The sequence below is a fragment of the Chironomus tepperi genome, unplaced genomic scaffold (genome assembly GCF_022539635.2).
Source record: "Chironomus tepperi strain 1889 unplaced genomic scaffold, CSIRO-AGI_Ctep_v1 contig_163, whole genome shotgun sequence".
Classification (NCBI taxonomy): Eukaryota; Metazoa; Arthropoda; class Insecta; order Diptera; family Chironomidae; genus Chironomus; species Chironomus tepperi.
In genome coordinates this window covers 1749538-1774497 of record NW_027226285.1, presented here as the reverse complement: position 1 = coordinate 1774497, position 24960 = coordinate 1749538, and the positions used below count along the sequence as shown (strand labels likewise).

Genomic DNA, 24960 nt, shown 5'->3' with positions numbered 1-24960 from the left:
AAATAATTTGATTTTCGTTAAAAATTTCAAATTCTCAGTAACCGTTCAAATTTAAATGATTTTTGGTCGTTACTTAATCAAGTTAAATTCCTTCAGTAAAGCACAAATGCGTCTACACAACTTTCATTCACAATAATATTCTTCTTTATAACAGTTTTGTTGTTCTAACTGTTATATACAGGTCGTGCGCCATATTTTTCAAAAACAGTGAAACATTATTCGAGAAAATTGCATTTAATTTTTAAAAAATAATGTCTGGAAAGCTAAAAAGAAAGGTAACTGAAGATAAAAATGCTTCAGAGGAAAAAGAAGTTGAAAAGAAGCCAGAGGAATCTGAAGAAGACGAGGATTATGAGTCAGATGAGGTAAAAATTAACTAAAATATATACCATGTGCTTTTATTTACATTTTCCACTTGATCGGCAATTTTGTTGTTTATGTCCATGCAGGATCTTTTAGTCGAAATTAATAATGAGGAACAAGATCAGGAGGGAAGTGATGACGAGAGCGACGATGGAAGTGACAATTCTGATGATATTTTAAGTTTTGAGAGCTTTGATAGTGATGAGGAAGGAAGTGAGAAATTAGAAGAGAATGAGACCTCCGAGGCAGAAAGTTCAGAAATCGAGGAGGAACCGCCATCAGATGATGAAGATGCTGTTGACAAAGAAAAAGCAAAATTAGAAGAACAACAAAGATTAGCTGAACTAAGAGAATTTCGTAAAAAGGAACGCGTTGAACAGAAAAAAGCTAGTGAAATAATTAAAGAACAATTGAGACAGCCTGATAATGAGACATTCTTAAGTGCACGTGAGAATACAGATCGTCCAACAGCTTCAACTGATGAGAATGACAAAACTGATGAGAATGGGAAGAAATTCGTAGAATATGAGGACGATGGAGATACTTCAGATGAAGAAGATATAAGAAATACAGTTGGCAACATACCATTACATTGGTATGATGATTATAAGCATATTGGATACGACTGGGAAGGTAAAAAGATTATTAAACCACCAGTTCAAGATCAACTTGATACTTTCTTAAGGAAAATGGAAGATCCAGACTTTTGGAGAACTGTAAAGGATCCACAAACTGGACAAGATGTAGTTTTAACGGAAGAGGATATTCAAATTATTAAGCAAATCAAGAATCAAAAGAATCCAGATGTTAATTTCGATTCTTATGAGCCTTGGATTGAATGGTTTACATCGGAAGTTGAGAAATTGCCAATTAGAAATATCCCGGACAGCAAACAATCATTTTTACCATCAAAAACAGAACGCAAGCAAATTGGACGAATTGTTCATTCATTGAAAATGGGCTGGAAGAAGACAAAAGCTGAACAGGATAAAATAGAAGCTGAGAAAAAGATACCAAAATTCTTTATGCTTTGGGATTCAGATACAGGACGTGATAAAATGCGTCGTATTCATGATCATGTTACAGCACCAAAAAGAGCTTTGCCTGGACATGCTGAATCTTATAATCCACCACCAGAATATCTTTTTAATGAGAAAGAAAAGAAGGAATGGGAGGATCTTAAGGAGGAACCGCATAAACGAAAACTTCACTATGTACCACAAAAATATAAAAGCTTGCGACATGTTCCATATTATCAGAATTATATTCGTGAAAGATTTATTCGTTGCTTAGATCTTTACTTGTGTCCAAGAGCTAAACGTATGAAGGCAACAGTCCAACCTGAAGATTTGATTCCAAAATTGCCATCATCAAAAGATCTTCAGCCTTTCCCAACGACTCAAAGTATGGTTTATACTGGACATACAAATATAGTAAGAACAATGAGCATGGAACCAATGGGACAATACTTTGTCTCTGGATCAGACGATCATACAATTAAGATTTGGGAGGTATCGACTGGACGTTGTATTAAAACTATTGATACAAAAGGAGTTGTTCGTTCAGTTGCTTGGTGTCCAAATCCAAAGATTTCTCTTATTGCTGTTGCATCCGATAAAAGATGCTTACTTATTAATCCTCACGTTGGTGACATTAAGTTGATTGCTAAGAAGACAGATGATATTTTAAGTGACGCACCAGTTATTGAGGAAATTGAGAATGAAAGAATTAAAACAGCAGTTCAATGGAGCTCAGAAATAGATCCTAATGAATATAAAGATGGTGTGAGAATTGTAATTAATCATTTCCAAGAAGTTTCACAAGTAACATGGCATGGAAAAGGAGATTATTTCGCTACAGTTATGCCAAATGGATTAAGTCGTGCAGTTCTTGTTCATCAATTGTCAAAGCGCCGTTCACAGACATCATTTTCAAAGTCTCATGGAATGGTTCAATGTGTTCTGTTCCATCCAATCAAGCCATGTCTTTTTGTTGCATCACAACAGCATATTAGAATTTATGATTTAGTCAAGCAAGAAATGATTAAGAAATTGTTACCGTCATGCAAATGGATTGCTAAAATTGCTATTCATCCTAAAGGTGACAACTTGTTGGTATCAACTTATGACAAAAAAGTTATGTGGTTTGACTTGGATTTGTCCACAAAACCTTATCAGACATTAAAGTTACATCAATCAGCTGTTCGAAGTGTCGCTTATCATTCAAGGTATCCAATGTTTGCTAGCGGAAGTGACGATAGAGGTGTTATCGTTTGTCATGGAATGGTCTACAAGTAAGAAATTTCCGTTTTTGTGTCATAAGCGCATTTTTTAATTAAATTTAATTTATTCCAGTGATTTGCTTCAGAATGCATTAATTGTACCTTTGAAACGCTTGGAGTATCACGAAAAAGTCAGCGATTATGGAATTTTTGAAGTTTTGTTCCATTCAACACAACCTTGGTTGCTTTCTTCAGGCTCAGACTATACAATTCGTTTGTATACATAAAATTATTATATCCAATTAATGTATCAGCGATACAATTTATTTTTGATGAAATAAAATTAATCTAAGGATTGTTCAATAATTCAAAAATCAGTTTAATTAGTTTAAATTTATTAAATAAAAATTCATAGAAGGCTTTCTGATTGGAAAAAATTTTGTGTAACGGTTTTTTGAAATTTGAATTTATTGGTTTGGAAAAAAAATCTGTGACATTCTGTAAAACTAACTCGGTAAAAAAACATAAAAATTAACTCGATTAAGTCGGTATTTCTTAATTAAAGCTGTTCCATTTTGTTAAGGAACAGTCAAAATATCGGGGAAAAGTGGAGAACAATTGAAATTAGAAGGTTTAAAAGCAAATTAAGATGCAAGATAAAGCACTAAAAAATTCTATGTCTTCAAACATAAGCGTTTGGCTTTCAAATAAACTTTCAGGAAATGGTATGTAATTAATATCGTCAACAATCAAGTGTATTGCACAAAATCATTAAGATTGGATAGAAATTGATCAAGTTCTGATGTGAAAAAAATATTTTTTTGTAGATTTATGGATAAATGGTGGATCAATTTGTTCACAATTAAATAAGGAAGCTTTAAGGAATATTAAGGAAATATTTACTGATCTTCAAACACAAGTGAAACTCAAGCTATTATTAAGCTTTTTTCACATTCCACGAAGACTTATTGATGAGGTATGTACTTTTTAATTTGTGGCTTGCATTTTTTTGGAAGTAGTATATTATCAATGGCCACATCCGTGAAAAAACGACTCATGCATCGCTCATGTATGTTATGTTTTTTTTCTACATATAGAAAAATCATTAAAAGTTATTTTCTTATTAGATAAATTTATGCGCTCTTTTTGTGTTTTTAGTGGAAAGCTGAATTGGATGAGATTCTTGAGGTAGCAGCACAAGATCAAGAATTATGGGTGTCAATGCTGTCAGAATCAATGAAAACTTATCCTGCAACTGGATCTTTAAATACAGAAATAAGTGACTATGAGAGTACGTAAAAAAGACATTTCGCAATAAGTAGTAACAACCAGTATTGACAAATATTTGTTATACTTCTTTTTTAGAAATTTTTACTGATATGGTTTCGGAGTTGAAACGTTTAGTGAATAAAACAAATGATCTTCGAATGCTTCCATTAGAATGTCAATATTTAAATAAGCCAGCATTAACGGCGTTAGTTGGTAATCAGCCGACACAGATGCGACATTTTGTTCTTAAACGTAAACCAAAAAGTACGATATTAAGGACTGAATTGATGCAAAAATCAGCAGATGCTCAATCGAGTCTTAAAAAGACATCTGCTCCCACTGTGCCTTTACGATCTCGAGGATTGCCGAGAAAAATGACCGATACAACTCCTCTCAAAGGAATTCCTTCACGCGTACCTTCTGGCGGATTTAAAACACCAATTTCTGCTCAATCTAAAAATGCAACTGGAATTAATAGAACAACACCTGCTGGTCGTAAAGATGGAGGTGTTAAGTTTCTTGAAATTGAAGATCAACCTTTAGGCTATGCAGCAGCAAAGAAGCGTAAGCGACAACAAGAATTAGAAGAGCAACAGAAACGTGCAGCTGAAAATGAGCAAAATGTTAAAGTTGGAGATGGAATTACTAATCAAGCAACCGTACAAACTCCTACAACAACACCTGATTATGCTGCTGGATTGGCTCCCGTTGTCGCATATACTCAACCAGCAACTCCAATGCCTTCATCGACTGATTCCCCTATGGTCAGTACACCTCTTTTTACGACTACAACACAATCTATCACTACTACGTCTTCTTCATTAATTGATTCATCGCCAACTTCTGTGACAACATCGAGGGAATTAAAGAAAGAGAACTCAATGATCTCACCAAAACGTATGAAATTCGAGGATGATATTGAAGAAGTGAAAGCTGTATCGCCAACAAAACAAGAACTTCCAGTCAAATCAGTCGTTATGACATCGACTAAAGACAGCACAATTAAAGGAGAAACGAAAATTGTTAAAGTTACTCGAACTCTACCAACGCTTATATCAAATACAAATATTCAGCCTCAACAGCAACAAAAATCAATTGTTTTAACACCGACGACGACTCCTGTCAGTTCATCGTATGTGACAATTAAAGCAGTTTCAGCACCAAATAATAGTCAACCATCACCTTTATCACATCTTAATATTCCAAGTAATACAATTGTACGGACGGTTCAATATGTGACAACGCAGGCACAACAAAATGCAACTAATAATATAATAACAACAAAATCGCCAACAGCTGTGACTATACAAAAGCCAACGCTTATTGCAAAAACGAACGCTTCTGGAAAGCCAACTATTTTATCGAATATTGTTTTGACACCAAATACAATTCGTACTGCCGTTCCAAGTCAACAACAGCAATTGCCAACATCGAGCAGTGGCACATATGTAATATCACCAAATAATAAAATTGTTCAACGTGTCGTAGTTTCATCTGGTCAAAGTCTTAATATTCCAACATTAACGACCCGTACTGCTCAACCAACAATCATTCAACCGATGCAGCAAGGTACGCCAACGAAAATTGTTCAAATCAAAACGACACCAACTATTTTGGGCGTTGCACAAAATCAAAATTCAACAGTGCAAAACATTCCTCCTCTTATTTCGACTCAACAGCCGACATTATTGAATATTCAAAACATACAAAATCCGGCTAGAAAAACTGTTACATTGACTGCACCGCAACAAAATCAACAAGGCACGCAGTCCATACAAGGACAAAAACTTAATCAAATTATCATGCCTGGTGGTGTTGTCAAAGGCAAAACTATTATTGTATCAAATCAAAATCAAAATTTGAATTTAGGATCGAGAAATGTTATTCTTCAGAATGTCGGCGGTGCTGGTGGAACAATTTATCAGCAAATTCCTATTTCATCAGGTAATATTAATTATATTAAACAGTTAATAAAACAGTTCAAATAAAAAATTTCTTTTAGCTTTAGTGCCAACAAATAATATGACACAAAATGTTCCACAATTGGTGCTTTCGACTAATGCTCAACAGAATCAAATTCAGCAACAGACAGTGCCACGATTAATTACGAATATATCTACGTTGCAGCCTCAGCAACAGACAAATCATGTACAAATTAGACCAGTGTTAACAGCTGTTCCACAGGGCGGACAATTGACTCTAATTCAACGTCCCGGACAACAAGCACAATTAGTTCAGGCTTCTCAAATCGTTCAGCCACAAACTATTCAGAAGACTATAATAACTCGTCCTCAAGTTGTTCAAGTTCAGCAGCAAACTGCTACACAAACTCAACAAGTGACTTCTCAGGCAGCTACAGGAACGACCATTAAAGTCAGTGCGGCTGGCGCGAACGCAACTGGTCAAAGAAGAGGTCTCTCGTTATCTGTAAGTCTATTATTTATTAACAACCAGTTCTTTGAGTATTAAATGTTACTTCATTTGCAGTCAAAACACGTCGCAGTGGCTAGTGAAATGTTTAAGAAGGCAAATCGTGTCACTAGGTTAGATAAAGCTTTAATTCTCGGCTTCATGGCTGGTTATAGAGATAATCCTCGACCGAATGCAGAGAATGTCATAACAATTAAGTTGAATGAAAGCAAGGTAATCATCCTTACTATTCTTATTAATAAAATTTGCATATTAACTTAATTATTATTATTAAATTAAATGTAATAGGAACAAGTCAAGCAGCCTGATAATACAGTTGTTCCAATGCTAGTCGATACATTTATTCGATTGGATTATAATAGTGGTGATTGGAAGACGTTCCGTACTTTCCGAAAAATAACCCAACAACAGGCAGAAGCAGCGTCAGCAACGCAGCAACAGCAATCGCAAAGCTCCGTAGTTATATGAAAAATGGTTAAAAAATCATAACCATGATAATCTCTCCGTATATAAGCTGATCATAAACTAACTGATAAGTATGTTAATTTTTATTGGATAGGTTCTGACATTTACTTCTTCAATCAGATACCTTTTCATCCTTATTACCGACTTTCATTTCGTCTTTTTATTAAGAATCATACTTATTGTAAGAAACAAAAAAATAAAGTATATAATTATGTCACGATATGTTTTATGAGGCACACAAAACAATCCTTTATTTCTGTGTGCAGTTTATCTCCTTATAATGTCTAATCTTGAATCCATACATTTATAGTTAATAAAAGTAATGAAGCATAGATTCTTTTTCCTTGTCTCTTCTCCCATATAAGAAATAGCTGAGTATTAAGATTGATCTTTAAGAATCTTTGAGTTCCTCTAATGCTGAATAATTTTTGACTTGTGACTTTGAGACTAGGCATTAAAACTTTTCGGTTACATGTCATGTAATTATGACCTAATCATTATTTTTGTAATTAGTCCTTGTTATGCTAGATATTAGTCATTTACTAATTAGACATTAAATGTCTTACTTGTTTCTTACTGGAATAAGATTCAATCTCTAAAGACTGTATTTATCAAAGTTAAAGGGTGGATTGCCTATGACGTACTCTACTAGTTACTGCTAGGGTTTTCAATAGATTGTTAAAATTTCAATCCCGGGTATTGACAACTCTAAATCCAAAGAAGCCATCAATGTCAGAAAAATTCAGCATTAATGCGTAACTCAATTTTCCCATGAGCAGCTTAATACCAATTCCCATTCTTGTAAATTTAGTTCTTTTAACAAATGAAATATAATCTAAAGAAATTGATGAAAAATGATCATGAATGCTAACATATAAAGGAACATTAAGGAACTGAATGAATGCATGATAAAAGTGTGATATGACATTAACAAAAACATGAAAGAATGAAGGAAAAGAAAAGTTTTTTTCTGTACGCTTTTCGGAACTAAAAACTAATAATATTAATGTTAATTAAGGATGAATGTGGAATAGAATTTATTGTAAATAGCTTAACAATGTTGGATCAGTGACTGAGTGAAGAAAATAAAAAAAATATATAGCTTGAATTTCACATAACGTTTATATATAAATATACACAAGGAATCCACAACACGTTGAACGCTTTAATATGAGCATAGAAATTGTAACTTTATAAGCATATAGAGGATTTATGCCATTTTGCTTACACTTGCAAAAGGAAAAATAACATTCATGTTAGTACTATAGACGACTATTCGCTCTTGAGTACAAATTGTAGACATACTGAACTTTTCATAGATTTAAAGGCAAACGGAAGTAACTTTCACTGCTGAAAAGTCTAGTAAGAGATGAAAAATCAATAAAAAAAGTGCATAGAATTCAATAAAATATATTTTTATTCATCATCATCATGAACAATTTGAGTGATATCCACTTCAATACTTTTTCAGTTATACGATATGAATACAATCAATAAGTGAACTTTGAGAGCATAATTATGGTAGTGTACGTAGGGAAAGAAAAAATAATTAACAAATAACTTTATTTTTTTTTGTGTATGTCCCCAAGAGGTTCCAATTGCTTGTTAATATACTTTGTGTACGCAATTTTAATGAACATCCAGTTATAACAAAATTGCTTGATTTTTTTTTGTGATCAGTCGCACGGCGACTGTAAATTATTTAAATGACTATTTCTATGAAATACAAGATTTGTGGTCACAGTGTTGCTTAATATTGGATGCTGGACCTGTTTATATTATTCGTTGGATATAGACTGCGTTTATAGTCGAATCACGTACTCGGTAGTTGATTCTATATCTTAGGGATATCATTGAAGGATGTGTTAGAAGGACTAGATGCCCCACTCCTTCCAGTTAGCAACACTGTCTATAAAATGTACAGTAGAAATAAGCTTGAATTACTTGATATGGTTAGTATTAATCTCAATTGGAATCTCTACAGACAATTATTGGTCGTAAATTCGTGTTTACATCACTTAACTATATAATATCATACAAGTTTATAAATATGTGTATAAATTAACAAATATGTCTGTGTGTATGCAACTAGTTTCGTATATCCTTCCAATGAACAACAACTGTTTTTGAGTCGGGAGCTTTTCCAAATGGTCTGCTATTATCATGATAAACATATTGATTGATGGGATATTCGAGCATTGTTTTATATCCATAAACATTTGATCCAAGCTGTTGTGTCAGGGGTGATGTATTTGTTGTCAAAATGCCAGCAAATTGCTTTCGCATGGCCAATTTCAAAACTTCATTCTCCATGAAATGCATTACGGCAATATTTTCGCGTGCATCTAAATCAGCACTTGTTGCCATCATAAAACTATGGAGTATTTGATTGATTCCTTTTGGCAGTTGATTATCTCTGAATTTTTAATGAAAAATTAAATATTAATGAATTTAAATTAACATAATTAGTTATGCCTACTATAATAGATTTTGATTGGAATCATAATTTACCTAATTGGACCTTCTAAATATTCAAGAAACTCAAAAATAACAATAAGCTTCGAATTAACTTGAACTTCCGGCTCATCACGAGCATCAAAGTTCAGAGCAACACCAACACTACGTCCATTTGAATCTTTAATTATAAAACTTAAATCTTTGGCTACAAGAACTTCCCAAATCATCTCTAAAATATCAGCATAGTCTGTTCTTAATATATCATCTTTAATGTACTGTTCAATGTCAGCTTTTTCATAGAAACTCGTTGTAATTATTTCAATTGTATCATCTTTATGCTCTAATGCTAATGGAAGACAACTTAGTTCCATATCGCATTCAATGTGGAGATCTGATTTAGAATAATTTGAACAGCATGAATCGTCTTCCTGATCTTCATCATTTGAATTTTGTGTTCTTAATTTGTCAATAATATCGCCTAAGTTTGATGCTGTAATAAAGTCTGTGATTGATATGAAATATCCCTTATTTCTGAGCTGCGTAACTGTAAATATTGAGTTCAATGAGTTGCCACCAAGTTCATAGAAGTTTGCTCCAACTAGAAGAGATAACGAAGAAGTAATAAAAAGAATATGAAGAGAATCAATTAAAATTTATTGCGATTTAATGTTTACGTACTTGAAAGCTTTGACCTGATTGAACGTCCAATTGCATTTGCGACAGTTTCAAAAAGTATTTTGGCCTTGAGCATTTTGTTTTCATCGTTAATTCCGCAAAAATCCATTTCAAATTCAATTTCCGTATCTTCATTGTTATTTGTATTTTCATACATTTTGAGTAGTGACTGTCGATCAACTTTGCCATTAACAAGGAGGGGAATATTGTCTAGAGCAATAACTTGAGGCACCATATAGTTAGCCAATTTTAATTTGAGGTCATTTTCAATCTGAATTCCTGTTTTTGCAATGTATTTATTAAGATTGTTAGATTTAGCAACACAAAATGCAACGAGTGCTTGATCAATCTCCCCAGCATGGTAGCATAAAACGACTCCTTTCTCAACATATTCAAGCGAGTTCAAATGCTTCTCAACTTCTGACAAATCAACACGATGTCCTCGAATTTTAATTTGACTGTCAGTTCTGCCTTCATAGTAAATCATTCCTTTGTGCAATGATGCATAATCCCCAGTTCTGTATATTTTTGAGTGCATTAGATCAATCGCAAGTGGATTGTCAATGAAACGATTTGCATCACGTCCATTACAATAGCCCGAGGCTAAATTAGCACCTGACACAAAGAGCTCACCGATCTCTCCAATGTTGACAGGTCGGAAATTTGAATCTAACAAGTAAATTACAGTATTGTCCAACACCTGTCCAATTGGAACACGTTCGATTGAATCAAGTTGCTTTTTTGATTCACATACATAGTATGTTACATCCCCCATTACCTGCGAGTGCATATATGGATATTGAGAAATATGAATAATTAATTTTTATTGTTTAATTTACCTCTGTTGATCCATAAAAGTTACAGAGCACGTGAGTTCCTTCCTCGAAGTAATCGAAAAATTCTTTAGCAAGCTGTAATGAGAGTGGTTCTCCGGAACATACCCATATTTTGAGATTGTACAGTAATCGTTCATTATTTTCTTGTAATGGAAGATACATCAATAAGGAACGAAGTAATGTTGGAACAAGAACAAGTCTTTCAATCTTATATTCTTCAAGAATATCAACAAGACTGCTTGGATTCTTTGTTACTTCTTTTGGTACAACGACCAATGTCATTCCATTAAGCAATGGTCCCCAAATTTCTGTTACAGAATCAACAAATGTCAATGCTGTCTTGAAAATACCATAAATTTCTGTTGCTGAATATGGGAATCGTCTCCATTGCCATTCTAAACGATTTTGAACAATGCAGTGACGCAATCGAACACCTTTTGGTATGCCAGTCGAGCCAGATGTGTAAAGCACTAGACCAAGATCGGAAATTCCCTTTGTCAATGTATTACTTTCGTCAATATTTGCATTGCTGTACAGTTTTGAATGTTCTTTAAGCTCATTGAATTTAATTGATGCGACAGAACCGAACACTTCTGGTCTATTGAAATCATCGTCATAAATAATCTAATAGGAGATGACAAGCATTAGTGTTAATGATTTAATGCTCTTTGAGATTATTAACTTACAATAACAGGTTTTGCTTCATTCAATATATGGTTGATTCTGTTTTCAGGGAATGTCACATCAAGTGGTAAATATGCAGCTATAAAAAAAAGAATGCACAGTTTAAATATCTGAAAATATCACATGAATTCATAAATGCATGTCATATGCTTAATGCTATGTTCTACATTGCATAAACTACACAGCAAGCTATAATCCTAATAATTATGATTTAATTAAATGAAAAACATGAGTATAGCTCATTATTGCTTACCACCGCACTTCCAAATGCTTAATAATGTTGTTATTAAGTTGTCTGACGGCTTCATGCAAACACAAATTATCCAGTCCCCATCATTATTCGCCTTCAAATTGTTTGATTGAATTTTTTCCAATAATGCTGAAGCAATTCGATTTGACATGGAATTTAAGGTATTGTAGTTTGTCAATCTTTTTTCTCCATTCTCGTCCGTAAAAATGAGGGCTGTTTTTTCACCAAACTTTTTATCGACAAGCTCTTCGAATGCTTTGTGAAGCAATTTTGGATAAAGAGGCACCTGTTGCCCCTTTATGATTGAAAATTGTGGAAGTGATCCCATGACGAATCAATTGTGTGGCAGCTACAAGTAGAATATACGACATTTAAATTAATTTATTTTCTGTTTTGTGTATAATTTAAAATAATCATAAAATATATGCGATGTAGAGCTTATTATAGCCCTATTTGTTGATTTTTAGAATGCATTTTTGAATGGAACTGTTGAGAGCAATTATCTGTGCTGTCTAAAAAATATGCTAAATCATCTTCCCGTTACGTCAAAGTAAACATTTGAAAAGTGATTCAATTACGTTTTTCCCAGTGCACCAGTGCACAAAAAGGTTTTCCGAATAGAATAACAAACAGCAATAAAATTTACAATTTTTGCATCACATCGTGCATGGCTGTAATAATGAAATTCAATAAATTGTAAATAAAGATTGACGACTGACGTGAGTCGGGAGCTTGAAATCGAGATATTTATTATTGAAATGACTTTATTTGTCAACTGATGTCGGGCATATATTGACATAAGAATATTTTGAATCTGCAAAGAGACGCGTCATTACTTTTGTCTGAATGAATGAATTGAAATAAACGGCATGAGCCTTCAATTCATGATATTTAAGCAGCATGATCATCATAGGTGTTGTAACGTTCATTTGAGATTTGAATAATATTTATTTTACATAGTTGTGTACCCTTTTTCATACAAAAAGGTCAATCTGTATTTAAACTCTGAAGAATAAACATCATAAATCCGTAAGGAAGTCGTTTTAATTAAACTACATATTTACAATTACAAAAATAGGAACAACTTGATCATATTATTTCATGCTTAGAATTCAAATAGTCGGAATTATGACTTAATTAAAAGATTCGGAAGTTTCGAAAAAAATCAAGCTTGATTCAGCATTATTCCTTTAAATTCCAAAATAGCACTCTTAAGTATTCCAAGAAATCCAAAATACTAAGTCATGTTTATCCATCAATCAATCTCAATGATCAATTTACTACCTGAAATTTTGTTTACACCTAAGAAATATCTCAATAATAACAAAAATATCGGAAGTATAACAAACTTGCATGCTTTCAACTTAACGCCAGTTTAAATCTATTTTTTTTTTATTGTATGATTCATGACGAAAAGTCCCGGCAGCTATTAAAGAAAAAAAAAAAATAACTGACCTTAGCAAAATATTTCTTATTTTTTTATAGTAATATATTTATATGTAGGCCAATACTTATTTGAAGGCTCGTTTCATTGTGATTGATATGATCTCTCTCTTGTAATTTCCGAATCTATCATCAGGAACAAACAACGGTAATAAATTTATATTTAGAATAGAATAAGTCACATCTTTAGGTTTTGAAATTTCCCCGAGATTCATGATTCATCCTAAAGAATTTGAACTTCAGATCATGTAAATATCAATCCCGAGTGACGCAATGCGGGGAACCACATTTTTTGCTGTAAAAATGGGTCGAGAGCAGTCGTCACCTTATCATCAGGGAAACTTCACCTTTTCCCGTTAGTACGATGACGTAGCGATGTCCTACCGAACAAATTGTGTAGTTCGGGAATATCATGGATAAATGACTCTTTAATAGTCTTACTACCTAAGTGTATTACGTTGTATTATTTAAGATTATCGCCAAAAAATGTTGAGTATGTAAGAATCCCATAAATATAATAAAGTTCATATCAAAATCTTGACTTTCACGGTAAGATATTAGCATTTAAGTTAATTTGATCAATAACTCAAAAACACCTGGAAAATTCTATTACATAACAATAATCTAATCTTATTCAATTTGTTTAAGTTTTCATATCAAAATTTATTGCTTGATTATTATCGCGAAATTGTATTGAAATGGGAGTTTAATTATTCCAATTTATGTTAATTGATTCTAAAATATTATAAAATAGGTAGTGTGAAAAGATTTAATCAATTGAAAATAAATCATTTTATAATAATGGCTGTCTTATTTCTAGGTGCTTGCATATATACTTTAATTGGACTTAGTACGATTTTGATTTAAGGTTATCTAGATTTGATGATCTTCTTGTATATATCCTTGCATGCGTACAATGTATTAATAACCATTTTTTAGTTAGTTGAAGTAGAAATTCATCTATGATATTGGAATAAATTGGAATAATATTAAACGAGTTTTGAAATAATATGCGAGGACAAAGGTCGGACTTTGACAGTTACTTTCGGATGAAAAGTAGAAAAATATCAAAAAATCCTATCATTGTAGGAAACGTTCTGAATGAAATCCCGAGTGTCAAGTCATTCAAAGGCGAATCTGGAGTGAAAGATTGAGCAGAGTGGTTAGGCAATAGACCGGAAACCTATGCCACCCTCAATCCTCCGCGACTCTGGAATGGTGCCGAAATTGATCTCAATTCGTAACCAAATCAGAGTCCCATCGGCCTTAAACCAGATTTTTGATCGATTAGACTGAATTAGCCAATTTGTGCTATTCTGAATCTCTCAGCCATTATATAGATTGCTGTCGATATGACTATGATTCGCACAATGCTCACGAGTGGAATAAGTAGTGAAACTCCCGTAGATTATATCTAACATCTTGTTAATTGTAAAACAATTACTAATCGACCCTTTATAGCCAATATCTATTTCAATATATTATTCATACATATTTTTTGTCCTTAAGATATTGAAATCGACTTCTTGTAATACATAAATTAATAAAATTAGCTTGTAAACAACTTTGTATGAATAATAATTGATCTGTGAAGTTATTGTAATTAATAAGTCTATTATGACTAAAAATAAACATCGGGTAATTCTTTTTTTGATTGTAACTACGTCTAATTTTAGATTCAAAATTCTTCTTCATAACAAGCAACAAATTAATCCGCTTAGAATATTCATCAATTCAATTACCTCCAAATCGACAGTATGAATTATGTGTATCCAGTCAATAACTTTGTTAACAATAATAAAATACCAATCATTCCAAGGCGCTAATACTAACCGAAGAATGTGAAAATATGATAATATGATTCGACCGCCAAAGAAGCAAAGAATAAAAAGCATGAAAAATCGAGATACAAGGCTGTTGGATAGACACACTTAATTTTTATTTAAAAGTATAATTAAAATAATAATAATAAAAAATAGTGCTAATATACCGCAAATAAAGGCATCGAATGCCATATTCAATTCATGGACTGATTTTCTTTTCAATTTATCGGTTCCATTCTAAAACAATGGAAGGGCTAATAATTTATTAATGCTGTAATTTCAATAATAATCATAATTGTTAAGTACCGACGTAGAACGTTTAATATCATTCGTCCCATTCCGCATATAATTCAATTAAATTTGTCAAAAATAGCAATCTAAATGAATGTAAATTGGATGTACATTTTTGATTCATAACTTTTAGTCAATTGGAAAATTGGACATACAACTCGCAGCATGAACCACATTTTTTATCATAATTTTTTTAATGTTTTTATTATGTTTTTCCTATTCCACTTTATATTCCGTACCAAACGTGGGTACTTTATGACTGTTGTTCATGTTTTTTGAAATCGTTTGAATAATAACTTTATTAAAGAAATTAATTAGGCAGTTATTTGCTTGGGTGAGCATGTACTGTTATTACTGTGTTGACCACACTGTATGTCGAGGTACACTAGAATGTCTGCAAAGGTTTTGGTATGAAATGCTACAATATGTAACACTAGACAAACATACATGGTTTCGTGACTTATCAGCTTATCAGCTTATTATAAGTTACGTTAGTCTGGCCTGATTTTCGACCATTTCCACGCCATGTGCCTTCCGAAAATTAGTCTTCAAATCAACTATCTGGTTGATTGAAGCATTACTGCATGACTCTCTAAATTCATGGCATTATATCCTAAACTAGGATTGACATGTACACATAGTTAATAATAGATATTAATCAACAATTCGCGGAGTTCCTGCTTTAATTAATTTTAAAAACTTCTATAATTAAACTCTAATAAAATGTCACCCACTCAAGTATAATGAGACCTACCGCCATTTAATAATTAGGTAGCCTCACTCTGTCATTTTGATTACTAGATAGCTACTGCACTTAAAACCATTTGCATAATTTGTCCAACAAAAAAATTACAATTCTAAAAATTTATGGATGAAAATGACCATAAATTTTCCTAATACATCCAAGTTTATAGCTGTCATAAATTTAATATTTATGTTTGTAATTCTATGCAATTGTATAATCCTTAACTGTGTTAAATTAATGACTACATGTTCATATTAATTATAGATTAAAATCTCACAAAAAGATTCACATTAAATGAACATTTCCAGTAATAATCGATGCATTTCAGCATGATTTTCACAATTCGAAACCAGTGAGAAACTGTGGAAATTTTCAGAATGCTGATTGCTTAAGTATTTAAACTAGATCATTTAATTACAAGCTTTTGAATTAGCTGCTTTGTAATGCGATATCATTAACGTCAGAAAATAGAAATATAAGCTAAAATATTCGAATAAAATTGTGAAAAGCCTCAATTTTATTTCAATTTAGTAAAAAATCTCACGCTTAGTCATGCACGAGAGATATCGAAATCATATTTATAGATTTTTAATACCAATCAGAGTTGATTAGTTGTTCTGACAGAATATGTACGGGCGTTTGGAAATATTGAATTGATGAAAATTGAGTTCCATAAAGGATTAAAGAGGATTATTCATAAATTATGGCTAGGATGATAGATTCTATTGATTCTGGGTGTAGTGGGGTTTTGAAAAAGTGATTCAATTAAGCTTTCTGCTTAAATTTATTTTTGAGAACATTCTAACTGTCATTTAATATTCAAATTATATTTGCAAATACAACTGGTTGATTTTCCCCTTTTATAGTTGTTGGCCCCTTGTTGTGAATAATTTAGTTTGATTTTAAACTCCAAAGAATAAACAATTCATTTATCAAATCCGTAAGGATGTTCTTCATATTATACTTATCAATAAATAAGCATTATTGATTTACACTTCAACAATCTGTTGGATTTTGAGATTCCTAAACAATGAAAGTCTTTTTGCAAACAGAGATTCATTTTGAGCTTCAGATTAGCTAGCTAGATCCTTTAAGACTCTTGCCATTGATCCGGAGCTTTAGAATGTTTTGATTGAACCAAAAGAATCCAAAAAACAATAATAATTCCTCAATTGATGTTATTGTATCATCATTTGCGAGAATTGAATTTACGTGACTGTCAGAGCATATATCAAAGCTTTGTTCATTACTGCCAGCAATGCGCAGTTTTCAATGAAGTTTAGGATAATTAAATAATGAGTTTTGAATTCAAACATATTTTTTATTTATTAGCTTATTAGAAATAAAGTAATTAAATTCCACTTTAAAATTGCATTAATTTTTAATGAGTTTCAATTTGTAAAAATTCCAATTAAATAATGCAGAATACAATAGAAAATCATAAGCTTGATGTAATTATGATTTAGAATTTTTGTTGATTAATTTTTTAAATGCAGAGTGGCATGTTCACCTAATTATTATTGACTAATACCACTTCTAACTTAATTTAATATAATGCACACCAGTAATTAACTAGAAAAATTGCTTCGAATGTTAATGTAGAAAATTGACGATTTGGTAATGTGATTTATGTATCCGTCGTTTGTCGTATGAGAATTAGATTAAATACTAATTGACATTAACTATAATTTGTGATACTTAAAAATGCTTTTTAATCTAAAATTCAATCTAAATTCATCTCTATAAAACCAGATTTTTATAATAAAATTAATACATAAATACAGTGTTTTACATCGGATCGTGCTTAAATTAATTGATCTGTCTAGAACAGATATATATGATAAATTATGTTTAAAGTTGTCAAACAGCCCACTATTAATGTAAATCAATAAGTAATTATTACTATCCATTTTTTGTCAATATTTAGAATATTAATTAGGTATTAATACAGCTAAATATTAAAACAATTAATTAAAATTTCAAATGTTCACATTAAAATTTGTTATGTTCAATATTCGCGTGCCTTGTAAAATAAATCAAATGTCCCTTAGAATTTTGATATAGAACAAAGTGAGAAGATTGAAAACTATAGAAGGCTCCTTCCGTCGCCTTGAAGTTAACACCGAATCCTTCGAACCACAAGGCGCTGGCAGCCGGATTACACCTTGGAGAGTTAGAACCCCCAAAAGCCCTTCTCACAATCCCCTCCCCCCTGTCAACACACTTACTACCCATTGCAGAAGATATTTGGCTTCCGACTTCTACCAATACTGAAAATAAGTAAATCAAGAGTAAGGAAGTAAATGCGTAAATATTCAAACCAGCTGGATAGACTAAGGAAAACATAAAAAATTATGAACCAATTATAGGACTTCCATATAGAACGTAAAAATTTTAATTAGTTTAATAAGCATCTCATTACATTAATTAAATATTTTAATCCATAAATAAAATTTATAGAGGAAGTCCAACCTCTCAATTCCATCTATTATACGTAAACTTAAATCAAGGAAAGTGTCAAAAACTGTGCAAATTAGTTATACATATAGCACATAAATTCGATATAGTTTAATGAAAATTTGCTCGGTTCTTTAAAAGATTAATGACCGAACAAAGTGCTGTGCTACACGTGAGTCATGAAACTATTTCATTTATTTCTCGATTAACATTTCAGGGGCTTTATTGTCTAGCTAATGAGTTTACAAACAGTCATAATAGAACTTTCATTGATTTGTCATAGAATTGCACTTTTTAAGTACTAAATCTCATTCTAAGAATCATAACTATGACTGCTTATGATTAATAAGAACATCACTCTCAATGTGGCAAGAAACTAGACGCGTGTCATGTCATGACTTGAAAAAATAGATTAATTTGATTTTAAACTTATATTTTAAATTTTTCATGCCAAGCGGCTATAGAAACTTGTTTAATTAGATGTTGTCCTTAGCTCTAGATTAATTTTAATTTTTAACGACTGTACAAGTCTACTTATGCTTAATGTTCACATATGATTGTGTCCTACTTGATTAGATATTAGATCTGCGAAGTAATTAAAGGAAATGTGAATGAATGTCATAAATCATGTATCAGTAAGTTGTATCCTGAATTTGTCAATCATACGGATATATCTAAAAGCTTTAACTTCCATAAATGTACAACGAATTATGGTAAATAGGACAATTTTATAGCTTTTTTATGATTTGTAAAGCGTTTCTGATTAGTTTTTTGCGTGCGTGCATGCTTGCTTGCTTATGCTCGTGGCAAAATCGTGGACGACCAAAGATCTCTTGGAAGGAAGCTGACGATAGAGACAGTATTGCACTTGGTATTGGAAATCGGCAGACGTAAGTCAGCGTTGAAACCAACTATAGGCGTCAGTTATATGAAGCCATGAATCACAATTAATCTGTATAGACAATGAAGTAAAGCAAGTAAGTTCTGTATTAAGAACCAGAAAAACTGCAACATTTTAATTCCCAAGAACATTGTAGCTGACAAGAAATTAGCATGTTGCCATTAAGATTTAATGTTAACTATCAATTAAACACAAAATTCAACACTTGTCTCTAATCTTTGGTGCCTTACGGCATACTTTGTTTTATCGACTTTTACTAATACTTAATAATAATTATATCAAATACCTCATTATCAACAACATCAAAGTCGACATGTCTATTGACATTTTTATAATTCAAGTGAAAGGAGAATTCGTTTATGGAACTTTTTCTACTACTATACCTACATCTAAGTTTGAAAAAATAAAATAATTTAAGTAATTGATATTATAAAGCAATAAAAAATGAAGAAAATTGCGACTCTCAAAATGAATCTGTCATGTCGATGCATATAAATCTTCATTTCAATCTGCAGTGGCTGATATTATACGATGCATAGGTCAGTCAATAAATGGAAATATATGGGAAATATTTACATTGTACCCGAACGGCACAAAATAGTCGATAAAGCACCATATAAGAAGTGGTTTGACGGCGATACTCCTAACAGACAAAGAGTATACCTAAAATCATTCTCCATGACTGTAACGATAACTTTAACCATTTTGACTATAAAATGCATTATGACTAATTAAAGTGCATTAATTGTAATTCACAAATATTGCTTATTAAGGATTATAGATTTTGAGATCTGAAACTTATCTTCTGGAATCTAGATCGATAAATTGTTAATGCTTATTTTATGCGATACTTCAATCTTAGGGATTAAACTTTAGACTTGAATGCAAATTGAATGACTATTTGAATGATTATGACGTTGGGAAACAGCATCTATGATTTTCAGTTTGGTCCCTATACAAAGCAATTGAGAGTGCGTGGGTTCGAAACCCAATCGTACTATTGAATGAATAACTTTGAGAATATGATCTAAATTTCAAATGTGACTATGAAAGTTCAATCCAGTTTTAATTTATTACTGAATATTTAATTTGTGGGTGTGAACTACTCCCATATTAATTATAATTTGTACTTTTGAGAAGTTGAAATTCCACAGGAATAAAAATAGATGTTGAGTACAGCTGATCCAATTTTCAAATATATGTATATGAATTCTCAATGCAAAATTTGCAAAACTATTGATCTAACCGACAACAAATACTATTCTGAATACCGGATCTTGAATGCGACTCGAACCTACGTCCTACGATTTTTGGTCGCAAGCTCCCGCCACTGAGCTTTTGAGTTGGCTCAGTGGCAAAGTGCCATACAGTCTGTATCTCGATTACTGCTGTATTCCCAATGGCAAACCGTTGGAAGTCTATAAAAGGAATCTAATTCCATCATAAACTGACAACTGAAATTTGACCTCAGAGCTTAAGTTTAACGTCACACAAAAAAAGGTTGCTCACAACTGATTTAAAATAATGAATTCACTTACTTGAAATATGAGCGGCAGATAACTTAATTATTAACATCTTAATTTGCATAACTAAGAATAATTAAACTCGAAAATTCGCACGCGTCACTGTTTAATGACTTCAATGTCAAGAAGATAAGCTGGATAAACATTGAATAATCTGATCTGATTTCCTCATCGAGACCCTATTGATGACGAAGTTTGTCTTTAGAATCTATTGTTGTCTAACATGTTTGTCATATACTTTATGCTAATTTTTCAGCAATAAAAAATAATTTGCAACTATTTTGGAAAAATCGAAGATTTTTATTGCTAACTTGTACTTGAGTGCTTGCGCTGTGAATCGGCTATTTGTTTAATAATGCGATCATAACTTTAAGTGTTTTGACTGAGAAAAATTGCATAATTATCTCAACTAAATGCGTTTGCATCTGATCAAAATAATTAATGTAGATTTGATGTAAATGACAGGTGCTGGTTTTTCAAGCATCTGATTTTAATAGATTCAAATGGAATTTGAAAAGGTGTTTATTTAATTTAAGATGAATATTATTATTACATCTAATAATAATTTTTAATTCTGACAACTTTCACTTATTATCAGTAGTTGTGCATCTATATGACTCAATTAGTGCAACAGACATTATCATTTAAAAGCTTTTTGAAATAATTCTAGAAGTCTTATAAGAATTGAGGTTAAGAATAATGTTCTATATAGAATAACGGAACTCTGAGTGGCTGTTCGGTATCTAAAGCCGTGTGATAGATAAAAAGGAGTTGCTTATAATTAGCTCTCAATTTATCACTTAATTTTCATTAGAACTAGCCATAAAACTGGTAAAATGAAAACTTGTCCATTAGAGTTTGGATTCTAACTTTTTGTCTCAAACTGTCTTTTGATAACAGCTGTTACAGTTCTGTCAACAAGTCATCGATCGCAATTAATCAGTACGACCAGTACAGTAAGTAAGTAGAACAGTACCGGTTAGGCATTTTGATAAATTGTCATCAAGACACCCAATAGGATGTGATTAGTCAACTTCTTGTAAGAAAATTGACAGTTCATGATAAGTTACAAATATGACAAGTTTATATCTAGATGAATGGTCATTGAAGCCTGTTCAACTCGAGAAGGAAATGTTGTTACTTTGTTCTGCCCTTCGACTGATTTACATTATTTTATACTGGTTTTATAGATTTATTAGAAGTTCAATTATATTCCTTAATATTTCTTGTTGATTTAGTTACCAAAAATCCATAACAGGGGCTTGAAGATTCGGAAATCAAGTAAGGGGTCATTCACTTATTATGTATTTTGAAAAAGTGATTCTTCTTCCTAAGGGACGACTCAAGCAGAATCAATGAGGAGAGCAGTAACTCTATAAATCCCTAGTAAGAACAGCTGATTCAAATCTGAAGTATTAAGTTCTAAATATAAATCTTTGAGACATTTACTACTTGTACTTGCTTAGAATTAATTTTTACGATACCAATAATATTAATAACAATTGAGTAGACATGCCGTAAACAAACCCACTTTATGTGTCTAATAAAGAAAGACTTTACATGAACGAGAAGGATGAAATAAGATCGACAATGCACCTATGTATATAATTATTATACCCTACAAAAATCAGTGTTATTTGCTTAATTTATTCCTAATAGAAATATTAAGTTCAAATTAATTAATTCTACAAAGTTGAAAAATACGATTAAATAATAACTTCATCATTCTGATTCATTTTCACTTTCATTATTACGGTAATTACATAATTGATTTCAAACAATAAAATAACAGCAAAAATAACTACAGCCACGGTCAATGTATTATTTTACGCATTCTGAAAAAGAAATATAAAAGAAACGTAAATTTGGCCTTGACCTTGTTAAGCCATTAAAGTGCAGTTTTTATAAGAAAGTATAGAGCAGGTGTGGACAACCTGTTATCTTTTCGGGTACGACTTGATGGTGAGATTGACTCGAGTTGCACATGAAGTACGGTTCATGGTATTTAGTGTGCCGCAGCACAAAGGTTGTCCAGTACTGAGGTTTTAATAACAAATTGGCAGGTTTCCTACTTCTTCGCAATTTAATCGGACAAAATAATTTTTTTAATGTTTTTTCTATGCACAAAAAAAAAATTGTCTTGTCTTTATGTATGGTCATATTTTCTAGGCCAAACACTTTTCAAAGCTGTTATTGCGAAAAAAGAACAGCAACAACAAACAGGCGATTTCATGTGGTAATTGACAATTTATGGGATTTTTTTTTTATATTTTACTACCAATTGGAGTCATTAACATTTTGAGATATATGCTTTGCGAATATTATTTGTTGTCATGTTGCTGTAAATACACGAAGAATTAATCGAACCAACTTCCCGATTTGTACGACTTATTATTATTAATATCAAAAATTGCGCGCAACTATAAATAATTTACATGTGTTGATTTTTTATGCATGAATTAACTTTTAAAAGAGATGCCTGTCAAAGGTCAATTGAGTGATAATTCAATTGCTTCATATTATTGGAAATTCTTGATATTTTTTGAATACTTTATATTGAATATTCTTGATTACTTTGTTGACATAGATCATGTTTTGTGTCTGATTTTGAGGTATATTCAGCGGGTTTGAGTATTCTGGAAGTGACCAAAAATTTAGCCTCAGATCGACTTGAATCTAACCTGAGGCCAAAAACCCTCAAATTTGTCCTGAAGCTAGAGTTAACCTAACATGAATCGGATTTTCAACCTTTCTAAGTCGTGTGCCTTCCGAGTTCACTTTTCAGGCACAAATCTTCAATTGCCTAGAATTTTTCAATTTGAAACCCCCAAAAAAAAACTTCTTAAATTTTATGCATTACAAAGTATTTCTGGCTACGTGACTGATTAGTCTGACTAGTTTGACTAGTCAGAATGATTCTAGAATAGTCATATAAAATTTATTTTCTAAAATGCACTCAAAAATTCAAATCTTGGTTGATAAAGTTGCTCTCATTATCAAAAATCACTTTTGGGATGTTCACAAATGGCGTTTGAAAAATACTAAAAATACTAGAAAGACTTGATAGAAATAGCTTGTAGCTTACATATGTAGCTTACATATGATTTCTATTTCCCAGGATGGAGGATATAGAGTGCCCGATTTTAGTCTCCAGTGGTGGCAACGTAGGGAATAGATACACTTTTGGAACAGTACAGTGGTACACTTGTCATGGTATCAACGATAAACCAATAGCACCAGTATAACCAGTGTAGGACTGTATCGCACCTGTTGAAGCACTGCTGAAGTAGACACGTTTAAGAACAACTAATTTGAAATCATGTTTTCCAGACATTTGAACTATCTAATTACTCAATTAGTACACCACCGAGTCTCAAAATTCTAATATTCACTAGACGTCATTTGCGAACAATCCCATTAACACTTAACATCTCATTAAAAATTTTAAATGACATTTTCATTACCTTAATATTAGCACAATTAATTTTCACAATATTTTCCTTTTTAAGTTCGTTCACTTTTACTTCCAGGTAAATGTTCTAATTATAGTCAGTACTTTGTTGTGACAATAAGAATGTCAAATTATTATTCTTTCCTTAATATAGCCTTTTAACTACACTTATTGAATTTTCGCGATGAAAATTTTCAACCAAAATTTTTCCTTATTTTTCACTTTGCAAAATTTTTCCAATTCACAAAAGATTTTTTTGGAACTAAAAAAAATTATTTCAAGAAATGTTTGGGGGTTGAACTAATCACGCGAAATGTTTATGATGCAGCGTTTGAGAAAGAACTAAAGCTTACGAATAGGAACAACAAGCTTTTATATAGTCAGACATCTCAAACAATATTTTTCTATGCTTAAACTCACATCTCTTAAAGCTTATTACTTATTTTACTCTCCATTACTCTCGCACGTGAGTATAGTACTTTTTTATCTTTCATACAGAATTATGTACGTTCCAGTAGTCAATTTGAATGATAGATAGAGGATAGATCGTTGACCCAACTTACTGGTTTTCCTTTAAATTATTCAAAAATAAATATTGAAAGCTAGTCGTAATTAATCAGATTTTTTAATTAGCATAGTGATCGGTAAGCTGTGCCCCGCGGTACACTACTTACTT

General features: G+C 31.8%; 3 protein-coding genes across 4 annotated transcripts; 2 read left to right on the top strand and 1 right to left on the bottom strand.

Moving 5' to 3' along the window:
- The first annotated feature begins 193 nt into the window (after nucleotides 1–193).
- LOC139088377 (ribosome biogenesis protein BOP1 homolog) lies at nucleotides 194–2958 on the top strand. The gene is made up of 3 exons (XM_070637579.1): nucleotides 194–365; nucleotides 450–2656; nucleotides 2718–2958. Exons 1-3 carry the CDS (start codon nucleotides 252–254, stop codon nucleotides 2869–2871), a joined length of 2475 nt encoding a protein of 824 aa, XP_070493680.1. The 5' UTR covers nucleotides 194–251; the 3' UTR covers nucleotides 2872–2958.
- Nucleotides 2959–3070: 112 nt separating this feature from the next.
- Nucleotides 3071–7856, top strand: Nelf-A (Negative elongation factor A). Of its 2 annotated transcripts, none has more exons than XM_070637566.1 (7): nucleotides 3071–3309; nucleotides 3412–3560; nucleotides 3743–3875; nucleotides 3950–5797; nucleotides 5862–6280; nucleotides 6341–6496; nucleotides 6572–7856. In XM_070637566.1, exons 1-7 carry the CDS (start codon nucleotides 3234–3236, stop codon nucleotides 6749–6751), a joined length of 2961 nt encoding a protein of 986 aa, XP_070493667.1. In that variant the 5' UTR covers nucleotides 3071–3233; the 3' UTR covers nucleotides 6752–7856. The 2 variants fall into 2 exon arrangements, with proteins under 2 accessions (XP_070493667.1, XP_070493666.1); XM_070637565.1 differs by having other exon boundaries at nucleotides 5856–6280.
- A 286-nt stretch (nucleotides 7857–8142) lies between these two features.
- e (nonribosomal peptide synthetase ebony) lies at nucleotides 8143–24615 on the bottom strand. Its single transcript, XM_070637567.1, has 7 exons — nucleotides 24298–24615; nucleotides 11654–11999; nucleotides 11403–11479; nucleotides 10720–11340; nucleotides 9884–10658; nucleotides 9260–9803; nucleotides 8143–9164 (listed from the first exon to the last, which is right to left on the bottom strand). Exons 2-7 carry the CDS (start codon nucleotides 11976–11978, stop codon nucleotides 8837–8839), a joined length of 2670 nt encoding a protein of 889 aa, XP_070493668.1. The 5' UTR covers nucleotides 11979–11999; nucleotides 24298–24615; the 3' UTR covers nucleotides 8143–8836.
- Between the last annotated feature and the right edge of the window lie 345 nt (nucleotides 24616–24960).

Excerpts from the sequence above, each read along its gene's own strand:
- LOC139088377 (XM_070637579.1), top strand. The coding sequence starts at position 252 with ATGTCTGGAAAGCTAAAAAGAAAGGTAACTGAAGATAAAAATGCTTCA. Across the intron at positions 366-449 it reads AGGATTATGAGTCAGATGAG|GATCTTTTAGTCGAAATTAA; the intron begins GTAAAAATTAAC and ends ATGTCCATGCAG. Across the intron at positions 2,657-2,717 it reads TGTCATGGAATGGTCTACAA|TGATTTGCTTCAGAATGCAT; the intron begins GTAAGAAATTTC and ends AATTTATTCCAG.
- Nelf-A (XM_070637565.1), top strand. The coding sequence starts at position 3,234 with ATGCAAGATAAAGCACTAAAAAATTCTATGTCTTCAAACATAAGCGTT. Across the intron at positions 3,310-3,411 it reads AAATAAACTTTCAGGAAATG|ATTTATGGATAAATGGTGGA; the intron begins GTATGTAATTAA and ends ATTTTTTTGTAG. Across the intron at positions 3,561-3,742 it reads CACGAAGACTTATTGATGAG|TGGAAAGCTGAATTGGATGA; the intron begins GTATGTACTTTT and ends TTGTGTTTTTAG.
- e (XM_070637567.1), bottom strand. The coding sequence starts at position 11,978 with ATGGGATCACTTCCACAATTTTCAATCATAAAGGGGCAACAGGTGCCT. Across the intron at positions 10,659-10,719 it reads ACTTTTATGGATCAACAGAG|GTAATGGGGGATGTAACATA; the intron begins GTAAATTAAACA and ends ATGCACTCGCAG. Across the intron at positions 9,165-9,259 it reads TATTTAGAAGGTCCAATTAG|AGATAATCAACTGCCAAAAG; the intron begins GTAAATTATGAT and ends TTAAAAATTCAG.